Below are 19525 nucleotides of genomic sequence, written 5' to 3'. Positions count from 1 at the left end.
TATGAATATATTTTTGTCAGTACTTATTTTGAATGACTGTTTCAATATCCATCCACTTCATTTTAAGAGTCAAATAATATTCAGTTGTGTAAATGTACCACATATTTGTTATCCATTCATAAGCTGATAGATGTCTAGGCTGCTTTTATGTCCTGGCTATTGTAAATAGAACAGCAATGAGAATATATAAAAATTGTATCCATATTAGGAGAGAGTCATTTCTGAAAAGCTAGAAGTAGATCAACTTTATTTCTTAGCTATCCCACTGTTGGGCATATATCCAAAGAACTTTGCATTCCACTACTGAGACACCTTTTTCTCCCGTGTTTTTGAGCATCCCAGAACAAGTATAATGCATACATTATACTTTTAGAGAGATTGTGTTGGAGTTGTTTGTCTACATTGTGGATATCAAGGATTAATTGCCCTTTTAAGCATTTTCCTACTCATTTGGTTCTTTATGACACATATTGTTGCATAATGTGGGAAATTATACACCAGAAGTGGTATGCAAAGCATGCAGACTGATCAAATAGCCAGTAATGTATATGGTTGGAAATACAGGTGTAATGACTTGTTACCGTATTATCTCAGCCCAGTGAGAAAAGTCCGTACATATCTTAAATGTGGCTATAGGGTAGAGAAACTGAGCCCAAATAAATACTTGTGTCATAAATGTGAATACTGATGAAGAAGAGATTGATACATAGCTTATACATGTAACATAAATTTAAATATAGGTGCTAGAAAAATTGTTCCTCAGTGAAGATACCTGCTGCTCTGGCAGAAGACCAGGGTCCTATACCACAAATTCACATCAGGTACTTCAAATTACTTGTAATTCCAGTTCCAATGGAATCCACTGTTTTGTCCAGTTTTCTTGTGCATCTAAATACACATAGTGCACAAAAAAGAAAGCAAACACACCCACATACATATAGAGAAAAGTTGTGATTTTAATTCTGAATATTAAATGTAAATCAAATTAATGAAGTCAAAAAATAATTCTAAAGAATGTATGGCCATAGTATGAATTTTAACTATATATAAGTGTATAATTATTAAGAATAATACATTTTATTTGTTAATTTTTACTCTTTATTGAAATTTTTCATACAATGTATTCTGATATAATAAGCTTAAGAAATTTAAAATTTCTATATGTAATAGATAAATCGGTTTCAATAAAGCCACCAATTGAGACTGTGCTGGGTTGTATGTTATCCTATCAGACTGTACTATTTTCTTTCACACCAGCTTGTTCTTGCCCTGAGTCATAATTGTTTGAACCCAGAAATCTGGATACCTTGTTCTAAGAAAAAAAAATCAAAACATAAAACAAAAACAAAATTCAACCCCCTAAAACACACACTACCAAAAAACTGAATGATCACCTTGTATATATGTTTTCTGGTTACAGAGATCCAAACTGTGCACTATTGACATGCTATTTCTCTTGTTCATTATGGGAGATTCCCTGCATTCATTCTTTTACACTTAACAGATCTTCCTTATGTTTTTGAATGATTATTTTTGCAAGCATCTACTTTTGATACAGGATTATTTTGTTCTCTTTTAAAACCCACATTGAAGAGTAAAGCTCTCTATAATAAAAATTTCAATTTTTGAAGATATTTTAAAAAGTCACTACAAATGGAAAGGCATCGTGTGTTCATGGATTAGAGAATGCATATTGTGAAAATTATCACCCTATGAAAAAGTAATTTATTGATCCAATGCAATCTCAATCGATAATATTCGCATCATTCTTCATCATTCTACACATGAATAGCAAGAGCTCTAAAATATGTAAATAGAAAAGACCATTTTAATAAATATCATTTTAGAAATCTAAAAAAAATATTGAATGAGTTAACCCAGACCCTGAAGGAGAAATGGTTTAGGTTCTCTCTTACTTGATCTCCAGATGTGCGGAGAAAAAAATGGAGTAATACCTGAGACAAGTGTGTGTGTGTGTGTGTGTGTGTGTGCGTGTGTGTGTGTGTGTGTGTAGCCATGAAAAAAGATTGAAGGATGATGGCTATAAGGGTGGAGAAGGAGGGATGTGGATATAATTTTCAATATTAGATTTAAAACTATTAGGGAACTTCTTTCGTCTGTCTATTTCTATACTTTTGCTTTTGAACTTATCACATCATATTTCATTAAAGGTTATGGTTTAATGTCTAAAGAGTGCGTTTTTTGGTGTCTGTGAGTATAGCATGTTCACACCCATAACTACATCTACACATTAACTCTGTTTTTACTTTAGTTGTTATTTTTGTTGTTGCTGTTGTATTTTGTTTGTTTGTTTGTTCACTGGTTGAATGGAACCCATGACTTTTGGCATGATAGAAAATAATTCTTCTCCTTAGATAAACTCTTTGACCTAGGATGTAATTTTCTTATACTAATTCCTCTGCATTTTAGATTTAAATTTTAAAGTAGCTTTAGTACTAAATGTAGTTCTTAAGTCTTAAGGAGTTGTGGAGAGTGGGAACTGTTTATGGAATATTTCTGTCTTTAGGGTACTCTTTTGTGATTGAAACTGATACCACAGATTAACATGTGACCCAATAACTCATTTTCTGTATTTGACTGCATTTGTATGGGCTTGGAAAAAGCATATCAGAAAGATTGATTTCCTAGACAAAAAACACAGTAAGGAAGTAACAATGCAGAAGTTTATATTATTTACTCTGTGAACTCAAGGACATGATGGTTAATGTGTTCAGCTGAAAAATATTATTTTTTCTTACCAATAATGAAACTTTTAATCTATGTGCTATGGTGGCTTTAAAAGAGTGTCATGGCTTTAATCTCAATAAGCTACACAGAATATTGTGTATTATGTGTAGAGACTATGTTCCACATTTCCTTTTGTATTCTTTTTCCCCATGAGATTGCATTGCCACTTTAACTAGATCCTCATTAGTACTTTTCTGTATGGAGCATTTTTAAATTTAACTTTATCAACTCCCTCTGTTTGAAATATAAACCAATGTATTCATTAATATATTAATAAATATTAATGATACTTCATCAATAACAATATTAATTATGACAAATTGAGCTCCAATGTGGAAAGAAGAATATAATGAGGGAAAATTTTGCTGAGACTAGAATATTACTAAACCCTAATTTTACTGCATAAACAAATGTCAAACTGTATTTATTTTTCCCTATTAACAAATCTAAAACTGTTTTCTTTTATTTGGAGCGATTTGTTAAATCTTTAGGAGCCACTTAATTAGATTATTACCTGCTGGAGTACCATCTGTTTCTGTCCTAGAAATAAGAAGCTTTGCATTCTTTTACATAGCTTTGTTAAATATGTAGAAAGTGCCAAAAAGCAGTAAATATCATCAGCATATTAACTGAGGCACTTCCATCTCTACCCAGTCAGTCTTGGTTGCTCTGGGCTTTGCTAAATGATTTTTTTCTGGGTATATACCTTATAAAGTGTATTATTGCAGAAATGAAATGGGATTTATTTTCTTTTGTAGATCCCTTTTCATTCCCTTTGCAAGATTTGGGACCTGGTTTGTTTTTAAACTGGATATGCCCATATCACAAACACCAGGTATAACAGCTAATCAGTTAAACGACATTATGTTCTCTCTGGATTCATGAATGAAAGACACACATGCAGGCTTAATTTTGAAATGCCATAATGATCTCAAGGATGGGAATTTCTAACTTTTCCCATGGTTAGAATACATTTCCCTCTAGTATTCCTGGCTTAATACCATCTAAAATCAATATTTTATCTCCGCTATCTTGTTATCTTCTGGGAAGCCCTCACCATAAGGCTGCATTCCATTTTTTTTCTCTAATGGCCTACAGCCCTTGTAAACAGTCTTTAGAAAAACAACATTGCTAGATGATATATTTTTGCTTCTTAATGCAGTCTCGGTGACTTGATAATAGAATGTAGAAAGGGTGAAATATATTGGCATGGTATTTTCTTTTGCCATGATGCTCAGTCACTGATATGCTCCGTGTGTGATTAATTTATTTAATTTGGTGAAGCAGTTGTTACTTATTATCATGGAATATGATTTATAATAGTATCCTTGTGAATAGTACCTAGAGCATAGATTTATGAAATTGTCCCATTTCAGTTTCTTCTTACAAATCCACCATAATATTTTCTCATGAAAACCATAAGAGTTCAATGCTAGCAATTATATACCTTTAAATCTAGTCCTTGCTGATGCTGAGTCACTTGTAACTTACAGTGATAGTGGTTGAAGAGGGATGTATCCTCTGACAAATGCTATTCATTTTTCTATCATTTAAGTCCTAAAAGTACATAGGCTGAATATCACTACCCCTGTTCGAGTTAGCATCAGTAAAAATAATTGTTACAGGGCATTACACTCATAAAATAATTAAGTGACCATATGTTGTATGATCTTTATAAGATGCTTTAGTGACCTATAGTTTAATATCTACTAAACAACTGCCAGGTACTGGAAACCGTGCTAAACTAAGAGTATGAAATGGATAAATGAACAAGCTACTGACAAGATAGGATGTGAATGCAAATAAGGCTGAGGAAAAACTGGCAAAATATGTACCTATAAGAAGTGAGGATATACCCTGTCATAAAGATCCCACAAAAGAGAATTCTGCACAGTTTATGTTCATGAAGAATACAACTGTCCATGTGAAATGTGTATGTGCATGTGTACATGCATATGTGTACTTGTAAGTGCATGTGTGTATGTGTGTGTGTGTGTGTGTGTGAGAGAGAGAGAGAGAGAGAGAGAGAGAGAGAGAGAGAGAGAGAGAGAAAGAGAGAGAGAGAGAGAGAGAGAGAGAGAGAGAGAGAGAGAGAGAGTGAAGTATGTGATAAGATGTGATAACTGTGATAACCAGCTGGTGACTACTCTAGACTGGAAAGCCAACCTTTTTTGCATATCTAACACTTTTTTTCTGACTATTGTGCAAACCAGCATCCTTTTATGGCCTTGTCTACCATCAGCAAAGTATTTGAGCTCTCTGTGCATCAGATAGGTCTTTATAGAGAAGAAACATTTCAATATGATACAGAATATTTTTAAAGACATAATTTGGATATACTTTTTGTTTGATAGTATTATAGAGGTCATATCTGTAAAGAATATGTCTGGACTGAGAATTCTGAAGTGTTTCCATGGATGAAAGTGATGTGCACAGAAACATCTGAAGAGATATCTTTAGTTTTCCGACAGTGTCAGAAACTGCAACTCCAAAAGGACCAGGTTAAGGATAAGTCAAGTTTTAACGATTCCTTTGACGATTCAAGATTTGATATGTATGAGATATTAGAGAAAATGTCATCTTTGGTTCAGTTAATAACTTAAAATTGGTTCCTCATTGTTTGAATAATATAATGTGTATTATCTTTGGGGAAAATGAAATGAACTTTACTTAGTCAGGTGTCATGTTATTTCCCAGTGCATCTAGTGCAGTAGTAAAGTAAGAATGGCAAGGCTGGGAGGCTGTAAAAATTCTTTTCGTTAAGGGATGCACTGTGAAAGAAGTACATGGTACCACAGCTAAGACTCCTGCTACTTCAGTACCAACACTAATAGTTTAAAATGGAGGTTCTAGGTGAACTTTTAAGTCTTTTTCCTACTATAATATAATAATCTGCTTTATAATGCTGACAGTTATACAGAAATTCTTTTAAGTGTTTTATGTTGAACGTCTATGAATATTGTATTTTCATGCCTTTGTCTGACATTTAATATTGTAACATCATTACTAAATATTTCATTCTAGGGCTCTCATTTTCCTTTCTATAAATTAAATGTAAGTGACACATGGTTGATACACATTTTAATAGACTGTTTGATAGTTTTAATTTATTCTCAACTCATAGTCTTGACAGAGTAAATTGATAATGCAAATTAATTCTCCATATAAACTGTCAAGCAGATGTTATAATATATGGTTACAATTTTTTTCATTTTTAAATATTCAAACAAGTATATTTTGAAAGGTTAACAGCTACTATTTTACTATACTTGAAGAAAGGTCATTTATAGAAAGAACCCATATTATGTTCAATCCAAAATGCTAATTTTCTCAGAATTACATTTTATATCAATGTTAAACTTAGAAGAAAATCATGAAAAACCTTTTCACTTGAATTCAGATGTATGCATCATTCTACACATGGCAGGATACAAATAGAAGAAAGGTAACAAAACCAAGGGTGCCTTTTCCCCCTTTTATTAACTTAGATTATTTTGTTTAACTCTTTCTTTCTGTGTGTATGTGTGTGCACACACATGCATGTGTGCATGTACCTGTTGGACATGGCACAATGCCCCCATGATAGTAAGAGGACTTTATGGGAATTGATTCTCTCCTTCTAAAACCTAAGGCCTGGAAATGATGCCATCATGTTTGGGAGTAAGTACCTTTATTCAGCCATCTCTTTAGCCTTGCTTAGACATGTGTTTAAGAATTTCAACCATGATCCTATCATCAAGTGTCAATTAAACTTTTAATATTTTCTACATAGTAGCTGAAGGTCTTAAATCTTGTCTTCATTACCATTGATTTGCTCCTAGTATTCAGGGAAACAGCAGAATCTACTCAATGTGGTCCTGCCTCTAAGTGTTTGTCATGTGAGACACATAGCCAGGAGTTCATCTATAACTCATCCTTTTTATTTACTGTGATGCTTTTGGGTTAAATCACCAATTTAAATATTCTTTTCTTTCTGGTCCTAAAACTTGAAGGCTCACCACTGAATTTTATATTTGAATGTTTGTGTGTGTATGTGTGTGTGTGTGTGTGTGTGTGTGTGTGTGTGTGTGTGTGTGTGTGCTGTGTGCATTTGTGTGGTGTGATTTGATAGAAAAAATAAATTTTCCAAATATTCTCAATTAATACTTGTGATCTTTTGCTAATGTGACTCAATTTCACATGAAATAATATACTGTATAAATATGTCCTTTTGAGATGGCTTTTCTTGGCAGCTAACCACAGTAAAACTATAGGAACTTTATTTCTAATGAAATCACAAAGAGTATGTTTTAAAAAGCAATTTTAGTAAGTAAGGCATATAGATTATGAGAGCACAGATTTTCTATGCTGGGCATAGAACTGTTTTTCTATAATATAATTTTAAAACACACTGCAACACAAATGCATTTTTAGTCTACAGAACTTCATTGATATTTTTTAAAAAAATAACAATATTTAAATAGTAAGCCAAATATACTACATTTTTTGAAAATGTAACAATCTGTGTTTAGTGGTATTAAAAGAATAAATCCTTAATCTCTTTCTCCCTGGAAATTCATAGCCCCCTTGTAAAAGCAACAATTTAAGATGGTTCACGGCAGCTAAAATGATTCAAGATTGCAGTGTATCTATCAAACCAAGTCTACTTCTTCCTATACTCAGGAATCTAAGTGATGATTGTCCCAACGTGCTAACTCTTTATACGCTTACAGCCCACTCAGGTCTCTACAAACCATATATAGAAGGGAGGACAAGATGAAACAAAGGGGTCTAATGGCTAAACACAGGTCAATAAGAGGTTGAATGTGAACTGTAACTGCCAAGTTCCAAGCAGTGTTGTTATGTTCTGTCCTGAGTAGCAGAAAAAAAAAAGAAGTTTAAAACTGTTGCTAAGAGACTAGAAAGTAGTAGTTGTGGACAGTTACCTTACAACACTGTTCTTGGATGCAATTCTCTGTCTCAAAGTCATAACCCAGAAAATTTGGGTACCTGCCAGGGCACAGAAGATAGAGATCCCTGAAACCCTAGAGGCAGAAGACATACCAGCTATCTAAGAGTGGAGCTAGGAATATTGCTGTTGAGTGAGTGGTTCTTGGAATATGTCATTTCTGGGTGCTATAATATGTATTAAACTGGTAGTATCTCCGGATTTGTTGACATATTGCTAACTTTCAATACTCCAAGATATCCTGACTGCTATGGTGTTATAGACCACTAGTCAACTCTTCTTGGAAAGATCTCATAGTTAAATCTCTGCTTGGGAAGACCCAATAAATAGTGCAGCCTGTGCATGAGGTTAAGACAGCCTTGGACTGCTCACGAATTTCAATGAAAGTGCTGCTATCTTACATCCCATTACAGTGGATTTTTGAACAAAACATTAGAATGCTGTCTTCTTCTCCCTTGTTCCATAGTTTCATAGTTATATTGATCTCATACATGCATGGTTTTAACAAAAATTCTATCAAATTTACCAAAGGAAATACAGGTGTAAATTCTGTAGAAGTAAATTACTCTAGATATTTTATTTATTTAAATACCGTAGGCTGCAGGGATAGGTCAGCAGTTAAAATTACTGGCTGTGCTTCAGATGACCAGAGTTCTGAGTTCAAATCTTCACATAGTGATCTGTAAGTCCATCTACTGGGGACACAATTAAACTTCTATCTTTTTTTCATATATATATATGTACATACATACATGCATACATACATTCAGACACACCCTCAAAATATATCACTTTTTGCTTAAATGCTTCAGTACATTTATTTACTACCACAGTATACTCAGAGTTACTAGGTTAAGGTAGATCTGAAGCTGCCTGAAACTATTTTTTATACTTCAAAAATCCAACTTATTATTTCTTTCCTTTTGTATCTATGTAATTTGCCTGCATTTAGAGATTAAGAATGTGAGAGAAATCACATTCAGAAGAATAAACTTATTTTTAAATGTACAAACATATATTTAAGGTTATTTAATTTACTGTTTGTTCATATTTAAATGTATACTTATATAGAGAACACATATGCAACTTCCTTCTGTTTATATGTTAGTGTATTGTGTAGGTGGTATAAACATGTTCATTCAATTGTTTGTGTGTGAGCTTGTTTATAAAATTATGGACGTGAGGTATAGAAGTCAGATATCCTCCTACGTTGTCCTGTCTATCATGACACTGACCATGGATTTCACTATTATGCTAAGACTGAAGGGCTAGTGAACACCAACAGTCTTTGTTTCTCAGATCACAGGCATGAGGTTATAGATTCCCTGCTCTGATTGTTTTTTTTTTTTTGGGGGGGGGGTGTGCTAGGCATCTGAACCAAAATTCTCATACATTTTTCCTATTAACACATATTCTCAGCTCTGCAAATTTATTTTATTGTTCCAAACTTATTTTAGCCTGAAATTTCTTGTCTAATTTAAATCATATTTGCTTTATTTTCTTATAGAAATACAAGAATATGCAGCAAAATGTTCCAGCATCTGAATTTAATAAACAATATTTACCCAGAGATGACTAGTCAAAATAAATAAGATTTCTTGAAATTGAAACAATGTATCAAATTTTCAAAAATATTTTTTAAAGAGTCATGATCAGATTTTGTATTATATAATGTATGGATATTATTAAAATTTTTACTAGAAGAATGTCTGTACCACACTGCTTTCCTTAGAGATTTACTTGGTGCGCTAGTCTTTTCTTTTTCTTCTTTTTATTAACTTGATGCAAGCCTAAATTATCCGAGAAGAGACAACTCAACTAAGAAAATACCTATATAAGTCTGGCCTGTGAGAAGATATGTGGGGTATTTTCCTGATTAACAATTGATATAGGACCACCGTTCTAGCTCTCTGCTTTACAGCACTAATCCTTCTCCAGGGAAACCTAGCAAGTAAGCTGCACCCCTCATTTGCCTCTACATCAGTTCCTGCTTTCAGCTTTATGCTCTATTTGATCTCCTGCCTCGGCTTCCCACAACACTGCAATGGGATCATAGTATCTTAGTATGTATGAAAGCAAAACAAGCCTGTTCTTCCCAAGTTGCTATTGGTCATAGTCTTTAGCACAGCAATGGGAAACAAATTACTGCATGTTTTCTGTCTTGTATTACTTTTTACTCACCGAAGTGTTGTGACATTTTAAATTGATCACATGCTTCAGTAATATAAATATCAGAAGAATAAGTAGCAATTATGTGATCATATATAACATATATCTATAGTTTGTCTTATAATATAAAATTTCCATTTCACTCTGAAATTCAAAAGTATTATTTAAAGAAAATAAGCAATTTCATTTCCTTGCCTTTCAGAGGACAGCTATTTTTTTTTAATTTGACAGAGAACTTATGAGATAAAGAGACCATTAATGATTCCTCAAAAAAGGATGTATTTCAGAATTCTTATTTTTTGAAATTTATAATGCAATTTTGTTTTTATTTGGTTCATTGAATAGGTATCAAGTGAAAATAAAATGCAAGAGAAAATAAATGGATTTAAAATTTTATAATAAACCTATACTATATAGGAAAATAAAAATTTAAAAATGAACTAGTAAGTTTAATATGTGTAGGTATATTTGCCTTTATTTTTATATACGGATGTATAAAATAAATATTATAGAAACTTATTCAATATGTACATTTTATTATATATTATCTTTTCATATTTTATGTAAGTATTTGGTATATACTATATACATATACAACACACATATGCAATGATATATATTTACATATGTGTGTGTGCATAAACACATATTTTCAAATGAAAAGGATTAAAGCCTTTCATTGTGTATGTTGGCATGGACTCATTTTCCTGAGATGTTTCTAGAAGTGTTTCTGATGTTTCTGTGGGGAATGACTGCATCATTACTTGACCCAGGTAGTTCTCCACCTACAGATGATAGATTTTGCCGAAAATTTTTTAGTGTGTAATCAGTCTAAAAGTGGTAGTAAGGATGTGGTGAAGAAATCCATCATGGTGAAGAGTTAATATCTGTGTCTGCATTACACCCTAATTGATGGCTCTGCCTGATGCTTGAAAAGCGTTAAATTGCTGATGTGCCTGTGATGGAATGCCTATTGTCAGGCTAGAGAGGAAAACTGGCCCTCACCCTTGCAGTTCGTTTTTAAATGATTCATAGAGAGATGACTTTGAATGTTTACATTAGAGGTCAGAATTAGCATTCTCACAATTCTGTCATAGTTCTCATGTGCCGTCTTCATTGAAATAATCCATGTTTTACATTCAATACTAATAAAAAATAGAGAGATGAAGAGAACACAGAGTGATTCTTATTTGGTAAGGTGTGAGAAAAATCTATATAACTGCACTGAGACCAACTGGCCAAATTAATCAGTTGTATATGAGCTAAATATTTAAAGACATCAAGGAGGGTAAACAGAGAGAGGTGCGAAGGTATGAGGGCAAACATAGATCACTGTATATCACATCCTTCAAAGAAAATGTCCCCAAGAAGCAGGTAACTCTTTACAGAGAAAAGAACATGGCCCTTGAGGGCAGGCAAGGAAGGGCAAGGAGAAAGTGAAAAACCAAAAGTACATGGGAAGGGCAGGGAGGGCTTGGAAAGGCAAAGAGCACAAATGAGATCAGGCTGGAAGAAAAAATGTGAGAATGGGAGTCAGCAGTTAAGCAAAAGAAAGAAGGAATTGAGCGTGACAGTTCCATAAGGAAACATGGTAGATCTAAGGTCATAACAAGATGTTAGCAATTAAGTGATATTTTAACTAAAAAAGAAATAAATAAATAATTTCTATGGGATAAGAAGCTAAACTTTATATGGTGTGTTTAAAAAAATTGACTTGTGGAGTATTAGTCATTTGCTTATCACCTGACTTGTAGTCATAGTTTACATGAAAACTCAGGTTAATGTGAAGAATTAGTTTCCACAACTGACATTACACTTTCTGATTGAGGAATTCCTTCTTGGATTCTGGTTCACTCAGTGGTGAAGTAGAGTGAATTCTTCATCCATTCGCTATCTTTGCAGTTTTCAGATTATATTATATCTTCTCTTAAATATTTTATTTACCTTTACATTTCATTGCCTCTATTTTGTAATCAAACATCACTTAAGATGTCTGAACCACCACTAACCTTCTATGTCATTATTATCTGAATTACAAAAACAGAAAACCAGCTTGAAAACAAAACAAAACAAAACAAAACAAAAAAAAAAAAAAAAACAAAACAAAGCAAAAAAAAACCCAATTAACTTTATGCAAATGTCTGACTTTTTCTTAATTGCTTGGGAAGATTACATTAGAAAAGAGTCAAGAGTTATTGAGTAGGTGAAAGAAAATCAGTACATGAAAGTATTGCTGATGTTCTAATGCCTACCAAATCATAACTGAATGATGCTGGTCAATACATCACGGTTTTGTTTTGATGTGTAGACTTTATTAGTTTCTTCTGTCACCACTGTGATCAAATACCTGACAAGAAACAACTTAAAGGGAGAATGATTTATTTCAGTTCATTGTTCAAGGACATCTAATCCATCAAAATGGGGAAGGGTTCCCAGTTATGGTCTATGTGGCAGGAGGAGCTTGCTCGGTGACTCTTTACATCCCTGTGGATCAGGAGGGAACAGGAGAACAGAAGTGAGTCAGGGCTATCATCTTCAAATGCTCCCACATCTCTATGACCGCTGGCTTAGCCACAAATGCATAAAGTACCACAACATTGTGACCTCCTGCGTCTATGTCTGTTTGCGACATTTCCTATCATACTATGGACTAAATGTAAATCAGGTAAATTAACATACTAAATTATAGTATATATTAATTGCTGTTTTATGATTTTCTCCAATTATTCACAATATCTGAAAAATTATATATTTATCTACAATGTAAAATTCATTTTAGTTTCAACTTTTACATTTTTGCCTCTCAATCTAGAGATATTGCTTTCAATTTTTTAAATCTGTTCTACAAGCAGTACGTAACTTAATGCAGGCTGTTTCTCTGCTCACCTTGTAGGTTGGAGACCTGGGTTACAATAGATAAGTTCAGGTTCAGGCTGATGCCATGCTCACCCCATAGATGGAAGGCCTGGGTTGCAGAGAATCTCTGGCCATTTCTCACTGTTCTTTTAGCTTTGTCTTGGTATCTGTGATCATTCTTGGCTAGCATATCATTCTAAGACTTACAACAGAACTCTGCTCATGCTGTTTAAGCCTTTGAAATATTTTCCCTGTCTAGGTTCCTGCTTCACATTCCTCTCCTTTTGATGAAACTACAAAGGCAGCTGGTCAGAAGAGAGTGTCAGATCCACTGAAATGGGAGTTATCCTCAATGTGGGCTCTGGGAATTGAATGTGGGTTCTCTATAAAAGCAGCAAGTGCTCTTAAGTTCTTAGCCATCACTCCCATCCTAGGAATATACATTGTTAAATATTTATTTTCATCCCCAAGTATGTGATATCTTCTTTAATAAGGGCTTACTGTCCAGTTATATGGGTAACCAAGAATAATGTCAATAACATGTAATATCTGGGTTTTGGGGGAACCTCATAGGCTAACAACTTAAAAAGAAATAATCCAGGCACTGTACTTGGTATTTGTTAACCTCTTATGTCTAGTAGTAGTTTTTTTTAATTGCTATACTACCCTATAACCCTTTTGTTATATTTTGTTAACTTTATCAAAATTCTTGTGTGTCTGTGTGCATATGTGCACGTGTGTGTGTGTGTGTGTGTGTGTGTGTGTGTGTGTAAACTTCTAAAGAAGTGAATTCCATGTGACCTTTTACAAAGGGACTTTATTGCTCATTACCACATCATGAATATTTCTTCACCTGCACCTCACCTAACACTGCCTGCTACAGTGCCCCTCTTTTGCCCCTTTCTACCATCACATTGCACGTCTCCATCCTTCAGAGTCCTTCCCTTGTGATCTCTCATGCATTTCCAGAATGCTATGTGTATTCTACAAGAATCAGAAAGACCTACATATTCAAGAGTAACCTCCATATATGAGAGAAAAAAAGCAAGAGAAACTTATCTTTTTGGTTCTTAGTTACTTCAATAGCATCTCTAACTGGCAACATGACTGTAGCTAAGAATGTCTAAGTAGGTAGGTCATAGGTCCTAGGGAAAACACACTACTATCATTCCACTAAATTAATATCATAGCAAAATCAGTTTAATGATATTCATTATATACAGACAGCATTGCATCTCTCAACTCTCATCTGAGGAACTTCTTGTTGGAATAGATAATTGATGGAGACAACTTGTCAAATGAAGAGAGTAAAATATAGTGAAGTATTCATCACTAATTGTTACCTTGAAGCCTACCTTCTTCCCCCAAGGTATTGAGATCATGGAAGAAGAAAGAACATCAAAAGCCATAAACTGCATCTGATGACAATTAAGTTTTTTTTTTTATGATCACAATGGGCTGTTGCATATATGATAACTCAGCATATATGTTGCATATATATCACACTCAATGTGTTCAAGCCACAATAAATCTCAGCATTTCATCTGGGAAGATAAGCACCCCTAAATTAGGACTCTTAAGTAATTACAAGTGTCAATCAGGTTCCTTTAAGGCTTATAACCCTTCTGTTTGTAGAAGCATGTAGAACAATTACTTCCAAGAATAACTGTTTGAACAAACCGACAAAGAAGCTGTAAGGACATGAAGGTTGTAAAGCTGGGTGAGTAGGAATGGAGGGTGGAGGTATAAAATATCCAGGTAGGCAAATGAATATGATCTAAAATCATTACTGGAAATTATCAAAGATTTAATAGAAATATTAAATAATAAGAAGAAATATTTTAAAAATTTCTTCAGAGATTCTATTAGGACAACTTAGCACGTTTTATTTGTTCCTGGGTATTTTGTACAGATTTGTCTCTTATGATTGATTGTCTTGTCCCATGTGGGAATGAAGACCAATTTATCTTTACCTTTCTTGCCTCTCCTAACAGCTAACAAAACCCACGTACACTATTTGGGGTCAGTTGTTGATAGGAATGAATCTTACTTGATAAAGTAGCAAGTGAGATTTTTAGAATTATATTTTATTGTACATGATTGAATAATAGGTTATGTGTAATATTTCTAAACATTCAGAGCATGTTTATCATGTGGGTCTTTATTAGCCAACCTGTGGAAGATCAGAATTGTGTGACTAATGCTGTTTTCTCTCATGTAGTCCTGATATTTATCTTCTTTGTTATGGTTGATTTGTCAGTGACTATCATTAAGAATTAACTTGACAATTATCAGTTGAGCTTTGTGCTTTACTCTTCCCACTGTACACTAGAGATATGGAAATGCCATAAAGCCTGGTGAAGAACTTCAGAATTCAGCTAAGATGACATCTAGTGTGCAGAAAGCATAAGTGTAAACAGTGTGGATATTGTGAATCTTCAACAATAATGCTGTAGTGGCTAATAGAACTGAGACCATTTACGGTTAATTGACCACGTTATCCTAATAATTACACTGTGGGGGGAAAATGGATAGTCATCCAAAACTGTAGGAGAGGAAAATTTCCATCTTACATGCACAAGTTTATAAAACTAAGCCTTCTCAAGCTGGCAAAGGATTTGAACTTTGGACACATAGGATTCTGGATTTTAACTTCGAGTTCACTGAAATGGGCTAGTTCACATCATAGGACCTGGGAATACCTTTGCTTTATTTGACACTTTAAACTTTTCCATCCTTTAATTTTTGACCCTGCCTCTATAAGTGTGCTGTCTTTTACTACTTGCAGTTCCCTAGAATTGATGCTGCTTTATCTACCTTACCTCTTCTAATGTTAGGTTTGTTTTCAGAGGCAGCTGAAGGGTACATAACCCTCCCAAGGTCTTGTATTCTATTCACCTCTAAGAAATCAAGTCATCCTTTCACTGCATCAGTCTGTAAATTGTTTAATGTTGCTTCTAAACATGATTAAAATAAAATAAAAATTCCACGTCAGAGATATGTGTATGAGTGTGTGTGTGTGTGTGTGTGTGTGTGTGTGTGCTTGCAGGCACGTGCATTTGGCTTATAGTACTTTTCCTATAAGTTTTTTAATACATAGTTTCAACTTTTACTGTTTATATCTACCTTACCTCTTATATACAACAGCAAAGTATAATTATTAAGTGTTCTCAGGCTGAAAAAAGAAAATGTCTCATCGGTTAAGAGCATTGACTATTTTCCAGAGATCCTGAATGAATTAAATACCCAGCAAACATATGGTGGCTCACAAACATTAGTAATGGGGTCTGACACTCTCTTCTGGTGTGTCTGAAGACAATTACAATGTATTAATGTAAATAAAGTAAATATTAAAAAAATAATAAGTGTTCTAACTCTTCTTAGCCTACCATTCAGCAGAAGTAGTGGAATAAAAAAGTTATTAGGATATGGGAGAAATAAACCTTTTCGGCGATAATTCTTTGGTGGCAAGCTCAGTCTTCTTTGGCTAAAGTTCAGTCTCATGACAAATACCTAATATACCCCAGCAGCTGCTGAGCAGTCCTGTAGGCAGGCAAACACTTCAAATGAAACTCAGCTTTAGTCCAGCCCTCTAGGCAACAGACATCAGCAAAAACCAGCACCTGTCTTTCAATCCTGAAGAAATCACAAGGTTGGCCCACCAGCCTGAGGCCAGGCCAGAGAAGGCAACTATCACAGTTCCCTCAAGAATTGGGTTTTTTTTTTTTTGTTTGTTTATTTGTTTGTTTTGTTTTTTGTTTTTTTGTCTTTTCTTTTCTTTTCCTTTTTGGCCAGTTTTTCTCGGGCATCACACCTAGTAGGGCTGAACAGTGTTATGTTCGGTGACCTTACACATGCATGTCTGTAGTGAACAGTAGTGAGGCAGAGCAAACCAAACCAATGCTCATTGTTCCTACTGTCTGTGGGGTCATATTTGTTTTCTTTTTCAAGTGTCCTGTCATGTGACTGCTATATCAAAACATCCTTTCCCTTGTGTCCCCCAGCAAAACCTCATCTGACATAACTGATTTTCCAAAGAAACTAGAAGTTTCTACGTGTGTGTGTGAGTTTGGGGGGGTGTGTCAGGGTGTATTTGAATACAGTGATTGTACATGCAAACATGTACATATACATGTGGCAGCCAGAGGTCAATGTCTCTCATAATCATTTGCACTTCATACTGAGACATGGTGGGAAGCATGCATATTTATCTAAGATACGTGTCTGGCAACCCAAGGAATTCTGTGACTCTCCAAGTCCCCAGTGTTAGGATGACAGGAACTTGCAACACCACATTCACCCTTTGCCTGAGTTTTTGAGTTTGAACATATATTTTTGTGCTTGAGCTATACATGCCTGAGACATCTGTCCAAACACTAATCATTAAAGTTTCATGTATCCAAATATGCTTTTTTTTCACATTTTGTTTTTACTTTTCATTTCAAAAACAGACTACTTATTTTACTAAAGTATAATTTTTAATTTTCTTTTAATTCCATAGGTAAAAAGATGGCTTATCAGAAGGTCAAGGCAGATCTCAGAACCTCAGGACATTCACAGTATTTAGACAATGATGACCTTCAAGCCACTGCCCTTGATTTAGAGTGGGATATGGAGAAGGAACTGGAAGAGCCAGGCTTTGACCAGTTTCAACCAGATAGTGCTGAGCACCAGAACTTGGGGCACTCTGAGACTTTAGACCTCCATCTTGATTCCATTCAACCAGCATCTTCACCCAAAGGAAGATTCCAGAGACTTCAAGAAGAGTCTGATGGTGTTACACACTACACTAGATCTGCACCAAAGAACAACCACTGCAACATTTGCTACCTGTTAAAAGTACTGTGCATAGCTACCACTCTATTTATTTTCGGGATTATAATAGGTTATTATGCACACATGGATTGTCCTTCTGATGCCTCTACATCAGGAACAAATAGCCCTCAATTATTCCAAGATATTCTCAACTCAATCAAAGCGGAAGAAATTAAGAAGTCCTTCAGGTAAGTACAGAGAAATGAAAATGTTGTTGGGGTGTATTTCCTGGGAAGTAAATCTAAGAAGAGCTTGAACTGGATGTATAAGTAAGTTTGACTAAGTGTATAGACACAGCTTACACCTGAAATAGAAGCTTCTGGAATGATTCACAAATTCAGATTTATGGTTCTGGGTTCTGCAATATCCATTTATAATATAGTTTTATTAATTGATAATAGTAACTATAATGGCTCTACCCTAGTCTTTTCCTCCATGTGATAAACCCTGTTGGATCATGTTGAGAAACAAAGGTAATAAAAACTAGGATATATTTCATATGGTTAAAACATTTAATGGCATCAAAATGAAATCAATCTTTTTATGGGCTGAGATAACTGCTGTAAGTTACTCCTTGGGAAACTAAGAGTGGTTAATACTCCAGAGACCTTACTTTAAATTAGTCACACTCTGTTTAAATACCCAAGATTCCACCTATTAGACAGTCCAGAAAGATCCTCTCTTTGGTGAGCATGATGACTTAATGAATGTCTTTAAAACCAGCATGCATTGTTTTTGTTTTTGCTTTAATAACTGAAATATAATAAATCCTTTTTACTGAGGACTTCATCTGAGTTGTGAGAATGATTTCTGATGGCACCCATGTGACTACTTGATGATTGTTGGTGTTTGGGGTTTCTTTGGCATGTACTGAGTTTATATACATAGTAAAATGGATAAAGACGAAAAACTTACCTTCCAAGAATTTAGGAAAAACAAACAGCCCCTTTGTTATTTGTATAAGGATAGCATCCAGAGGGACTGTTTTCCCAAAATGTTTGTGTAGGCCACTGTGATTTATGACTGAAGATTTGCTGGCAAGTGTGCCTTTCCAGTGATCTTTCAGGGAAATCTTACACTAAGGGTGCATGATGCCCAGTAATGCTTATGAATTCCGATACTCTCACTGAATACATATCTAAGTGACATATGGGATTGAGGTTCCTAAGCACAGCTTGTCTGGTTTGCATTGTTGCTGAAGCATTACTGGAAGTGTAATGGGCAGGGGATAATTCTATCCATATTATTGTCTAATGTAAAACCTCTATAAGGAATTGAGTTAAATGTATTTTATGATGATCTGTTGTGTCAGTTATGAGGTGACCTAAGCACCAGAACAACCCTTGAATATTTCAAGCAGTGAGTACTCAGGTTTGACTTTCTTTTGTGTGTTGTGTGGATTTCAGAGGGTGCAGAAGTCTTCCTTGTTTTTTCTCCATTTTTCTCATTGAGACAGTGTGTCTCTCACTGAGGCTGGTGTTTGTATACGCTAGCTGACAAGCACAGTTCAGATGTCTTTCCCTGTCTTCTTTCCATGCTGAAATTGCAGCTGTCACTCATATACATGTCTGGCTTTTACAAGGTTCTAAGACTGGAACTTAAATCTTTATGTTTGAGAGGCAGGGACTTTATTGCTTAACCACCACTCTAAGCCACATATAATAGATATTCAGTGTAGGCCTGTTATTCTATAAGTGGTGAACAATATGAATGTAATCAGAAAACTAAACCTAGGAAAATAAAGTGGTGGTGTACAGGCAGGTTTTGTGTCAACTTGACACAAGCTGGAGTTATCACAGAGTAAGAGCCTCAGTTGGGGAAATGCCTCCATGAGATCCAGCTGTAAGGCATTTTCTCAACTAGTGATCAAGAGGGGAGGGCCCAGCCCATTGTGGGTGGAGCCATCCCTGGGCTGATAGACCTGGGTTCTATAAGAAAGCAGGCTGAGCAAGCCAGGGGAAGTAAGCCAGTGAGTAACATCGATGGCCT

General features: G+C 34.7%; 1 protein-coding gene across 1 annotated transcript in view; it reads left to right on the top strand.

The window, feature by feature from the left end:
• NAALADL2 (N-acetylated alpha-linked acidic dipeptidase like 2) overlaps positions 1-19525 on the top strand; it is a gene marked incomplete at its 3' end in the record, with an annotated part of 819915 nt that overhangs the window by 181496 nt on the left and 618894 nt on the right. Inside the window, exon 2 of the mRNA XM_080929559.1 lies at positions 17223-17724. Within this exon, the coding sequence (XP_080785685.1) occupies positions 17223-17724 (502 nt within the window). The remainder of the gene's footprint in view (positions 1-17222; positions 17725-19525) is intronic.

This window comes from Micromys minutus (genome assembly GCF_963924665.1).
Source record: "Micromys minutus genome assembly, chromosome: 15".
NCBI classification, from domain to species: Eukaryota; Metazoa; Chordata; class Mammalia; order Rodentia; family Muridae; genus Micromys; species Micromys minutus.
The sequence above is the reverse complement of the archived record's forward strand: the minus strand, read 5'-3'. Positions and strand labels throughout refer to the sequence as shown.